At 34.7% G+C, this 5,131-nt stretch overlaps 1 protein-coding gene across 2 annotated transcripts; it reads left to right on the top strand.

Moving 5' to 3' along the window:
* Window positions 1–32: 32 nt before the first annotated feature.
* On the top strand, window positions 33–1,481 carry LOC105555709. 2 transcript variants are annotated; one of them, XM_012002748.1, is made up of 4 exons: window positions 33–362; window positions 587–715; window positions 786–1,055; window positions 1,196–1,481. In XM_012002748.1, exons 1-4 carry the CDS (start codon window positions 340–342, stop codon window positions 1,215–1,217), a joined length of 444 nt encoding a protein of 147 aa, XP_011858138.1. In that variant the 5' UTR covers window positions 33–339; the 3' UTR covers window positions 1,218–1,481. The 2 variants fall into 2 exon arrangements, with proteins under 2 accessions (XP_011858138.1, XP_011858137.1); XM_012002747.1 differs by having other exon boundaries at window positions 786–1,106; window positions 1,196–1,480.
* The last annotated feature ends 3,650 nt before the right edge of the window (window positions 1,482–5,131 follow it).

The raw sequence follows: 5,131 nt of genomic DNA, 5'->3' as shown, positions 1-5,131 counted from the left end.
GGGTATTGTCGGCGACAGTGCCAAAAGTATACAAAGTATTGTCGACCGCGATACGAACGTTGCGCGGAAGTACGGATACCCGGGAGGTCTTCGATGGAATGCGATCAGCGCCGCGGAGATATTCGAGCCTGTGCTCGCTTACTGGGAAAAGTGCGTGGACACCGACAAGAGCATGCTCGAGCGTTTGCTCGACACTGGCGTCTTGCTGGAACTAATGAATTGGTTTGTACACATGAATAGAGATGAATTTAACTCCACGCACGTGTCGGTCAAGTGCAAGTCGTGCCTGGGCAAACTCTGTACAGTTAAGAGGGACTTGTACAACGCCGTGGTGATGAAATGCAGATTCGTCAGTCTAGTATGTAAGTTTCCCGTTAAAACTCTGCCGGCGAAAGCGTGCGCTGTTACTAGGAAAATTATGAAGCGGAATGTCGAGTGGGTCATTTGTGAAATGAAGGAATCCGAATGTAAGTATTGGAGACAATCGTAGAACACGTGTCGCAATTTAACTTACAACGTAGGCGTACTGTCTGAACATGTGTACAAGGAAAGCGTGTGTTTACTGTTTGTTCACCTTCTTGCGCAGTTGCATCTCTCGACTCGACGGAGTTGAACCGAGCCCTACAGATTCTGAGAGCTTCAGGAATCTTGAGAATATTATCTCTTTCGTGCTGGGCAGATTGAGCGTTGTATATTACAGCAATAATTTGTATAGGTAAGCTGCGACTGTGCGCATTGAATGCCTTGTTAACGTATAACCAGTCAAACACAAAAGCTTTTTGTAGATGGGTGCACATTAAGAAAATTACATCCAAAGAAGTCGCAAGCTTGGCTATGCTGGACTGCTTGACCAGTGATGAAGATGAGATAAAGAGCGAACTGGGACTTTCAATCGATATCTCTAAGTACGACGTTACCGCGTTGTGTCTGCATGAAGTCAACAGTTTACTGGAGGAACAGGTCGCATTTGCGAACGGCGTGGCAGCGGTTCTGGAAAAATTGAGGAAGCTACAGCCGAGTGATCAATATGCTGCACACACGGTGCAGTTATTAGGGTATTATTCCTTAGGTTTCAATTACGAGAGCTCTATTCTGGAGTACCACGAGTAAGCTATACACGATTTGAAGCAGAAAAAGTCGAACTCCGTAGCTGTTCTGTGCTCGGAAGCTAATTTAAGTCTTTTTATCTTTGCAGAGAACTTGCGAGTCATGATTAAGCAAACTCAGTTGGAAATAGAAATTTCCAAATTTTGTTTTCTTATAGAAGAACTTTCTGTTAAAAATTGGTAGAAACAATCCTAAAGATCATCTTCATCGCACTCTGACCAAAATATTTACATACTGTATTCTTACGAAAACTTAATATTAAACATTAGAATTGCACAGGATTTGTGATAGCCATGAGATGCATTTCTTTTTCTTTAACCTCTTGCTGAACGGCTATATAGTGCAGTAATAGAATGTGATTGGTTAGATCCAAAAGTAAGAACCAATCACATTCAGTGAGCGGAACGCAGTATCTCCCGGAAACGGGCAACGAGGTTAGGTCGGAGATAGCCAATCTTTTCCGGTGTGGTGCAATAGAAAGAGAAAGCCGGAGAGAACAACGTACTGTTATATCAAAGGTAATCCTTATTATTTTATAAATAATTGTCATACGTATACAACACATTACACATAATATGTTCATGAACTGAGATTTTTATATTATTTTATCGTTAATATTCCTTTAATCTCATTCACAGCCGCTGTTAAAAAAATTGAGGTTAGGTCGGAGATATCCAATCTTTTCCGGTGTGGTGCAATAGAAATTAAGAGAAAGGGAGAGAACGTGCTATTTATATCAAAGGTAATCCTTATTATTCTATAAATAATTGTCATAAGAATGTGTTCAAAGAATGATATCGTCGCAATGTAATCGACGTCAATTCGACGGTGTCGATGTCGATTCGACCTCGTTTCGACGTCGATCGACGAATCATTTCTCACTGGGATGCCCATGTGCCTCATTAATTTGCACATAAGACATACACATTTAGACGTAATTGTGCAACATGGAACCAACTCCATAATTTTTTTATATTGAAGTAAAATACACTAAAGCATTTAAAAATATTTCTTTAGGCACTCTGTATGTCTATCATGCCAAAAGATATAAAGTATCTAACGAAAAGACGAAAGAATCAGGTTGTTATTCAAAATGTATGTAGTAATAGTAAAAATTGTTTTGCTTATGAATTTGTACCAAGTGTTGCATTTAATGAAGTAGTAGACCAAGCGGCACATATTAGTATACCGTTTGAAAATGTAAATCACTCAGAGGAATTATTAGTAGAATCGCAGTCTGAGAGTAATGAAAAATGTACTCCTGATTCGCAAGTTCAAATATCTGCATTGGCAGATATTTCTAATTGCAGCAACAAACAAAGCTTGTGGGAAGATTTACAGAGGTTAATTATAAAACGAAATATTCCTCACAGTACTTGTAATGAGTTACTTAATATATTAAGAAAACATGGTCATACAGAATTGCCTTGTGATGTTAGATCTTTGGTTAATACACCACGCAATGCTTCCCTAAATATAAAATGTTTGGCTAACGGTCGGTATGCATATTTTGGTCTTGCTTCTGTTTTGAAGCGTTCCATAGAAATTTATTTTAAATTTATTTCAACAAGTGAAATAAAACTGAACATAAATATAGATGGTTACCTCTTTCAAAAAGTTCTACTAGTCAAATCTGGCCCATAATGGCTTCGATTGAAGATATTGGTATTTATACATCGCCATTTGTAATTGGTGTGTATCATGGCATGTGCAAACCGAGCAATGCAAATGATTTTCTCACCAATTTTGTTACCGAATTTATGTTTCTCTTTGAAAATGGTATAATTGTCTGCAACAAAAAATTTAAAGTTAGTATTAAAGCAATCCTGTGTGATGCGCCTGCTAAATCATTCATCACATATACGAAAGGTCATACAGGATATTTTTCATGTTCAAAGTGTATGCAAGAAGGCGACTTTGTATGCAATAGAATAACTTTTCCTGAAACCAATAATATGTTACGTACAAATGATTCATTTAAAAATCGGACTCAAATCGAACATCACACAGGTGATTCTATATTGGAAAACCTTCCCATCGGGATGGTTTCACAAATTCCACTTGATTACGTGCATCTCATTTGTTTGGGTGTTATGAGACGGTTGTTGCAATTGTGGGTCAAGGGAAATAAAAATACCAGACTTAGTGTAGATAATATTGATTTAATCTCGCAATATTTAATGGCTATTAAACCTTGCATTCCTTCTGAGTTTGCAAGGAAGCCTAGAACTTTAGCTGATATCGATAGATGGAAAGCTACAGAATTACGCCAATTTTTATTGTATACTGGTATTGTAATTTTGAAGTCAACCATACCTCAGATTTGGTATAATCACTTCCTTTCTTTTAGTATAGCGATAAGGATAATGGCTGATCCACAAATGTGTACAAAATTTCTTGATTATGCTAATTCATTATTATTATGGTTTGTATCCAACTACGGGGTTCTTTACGGTGAAGAATATTTGTCACATAACGTTCATAATGTTATTCATATTGGTAATGATGTAAAAACTTTTGGTTGTCTTGATAATTTTAGTTGTTTTAAATACGAAAATTATATGCAAAAGATTAAAAAAAAAATGCATGAATGTGGAAAACCTTTAGAAGAATTGTCAAATCGCTTATTTGAAGAATTACAACAACCAATTATACAGTGCCCCATTGTACACTATCCAATTGTTCACAGAAGTAATAACAAAATTTCTTGCTTTCAATATGAAAATTTCAACATTGCAATAACAGACAATGATAAATGTGCTCTGCTTAACGATAATTCTGTAGTTTTTATTTTGAATGTAATTGAAGAAAACAATACATTATTTTTTCGTGCAAAACGTTTTTTGAATCCAAAATCTTTTTTCACTGTGCCATGTGCTTCAGAAAAACTGGGTATATTTGTAATTTCAAGTACAACTGCTTCGGAAATTCTAACAGTCCCACTCACTGAAATAAAAAAAAAATGTTTAATATTGAAACATATGAACCAACCTAATTCGTACGTCACAATACCGCTTCTTCATACTAACAATTAAATGCTGTACATTTTTGACAATATATTTTGATGTGTTTTTTTAGAAAAATACATCAAAATATATTGTCAAACTCTCTAAAAATAAAAATATTGCGAATAACAATCATTATTGCAACGCATTTTTTCGTCTTTATTTAATATTTTATACTTTATTAACGTTGGATTCGTGCAAATTTTAAGGAGAATTTAATTAAACAATAACATTTGTTAGGTGAGTGGAATATTTATAAATATACCGTACTTATAATTTTGTTATTTTGCAATATTGTATGCATTTAAATCTTATGCAATTATTAACAATATCATAATTTTTATGGATTAAAAATTATTAATATAAAAGGACTATCTTTCAACAAAAAAATTCTTCCTACTTTTTCTAGCCCACCTAGCCAATGCTTTTATCAATATGACAGAATGTCTTTACATGTATGAACTTTTTTTTAACTAATATACTTGTTTATTTTAGAGATTATGTCGAAAGATACAATGGATTGTAGCAAATCTGTTGGAAAGAAAGAATACTCTGTTGTTAAATTTCTGGTTGATGATTTATATTCAGAAATACCAACATCATGGCTTGTTAATGATGATAGTAAACAGTTGTGTTTCTGGCCGCCACGGACAGCAAATGCTGCGTTACTAATAACTAAGTGTACGAGTCCAAATTTAAAAACTTGGAGCCAATATGAGGTTGACGTTATAAAGAAGTGTAGTAAGTATTAATAATGTATTGATATTTTGCCATGTTATTACATTATATAATTATCAGATATAAATTTAACATGGTTATATTGAATATATTGTTGTCATGATTATTATGTTTTACTTATGTGCATGGTCACATATATGCACATTGGGAATGATACTAAATATTTTCCTTCATTGCAGTATCTTTAGAATCTGCAAGAAAATTTGCAGCTGATTCAAACTACGAAACGACTGACGAAGACAAATTCGGTCGTAGTAAAAGGCAACATGTTTTATACAGGG

This window comes from Vollenhovia emeryi, unplaced genomic scaffold (genome assembly GCF_000949405.1).
Source record: "Vollenhovia emeryi isolate VEMERY1.0 unplaced genomic scaffold, V.emery_V1.0 DF940843.1, whole genome shotgun sequence".
Lineage (NCBI taxonomy): Eukaryota > Metazoa > Arthropoda > Insecta > Hymenoptera > Formicidae > Vollenhovia > Vollenhovia emeryi.
This window is presented reverse-complemented; position numbering and strand designations above follow the sequence as displayed.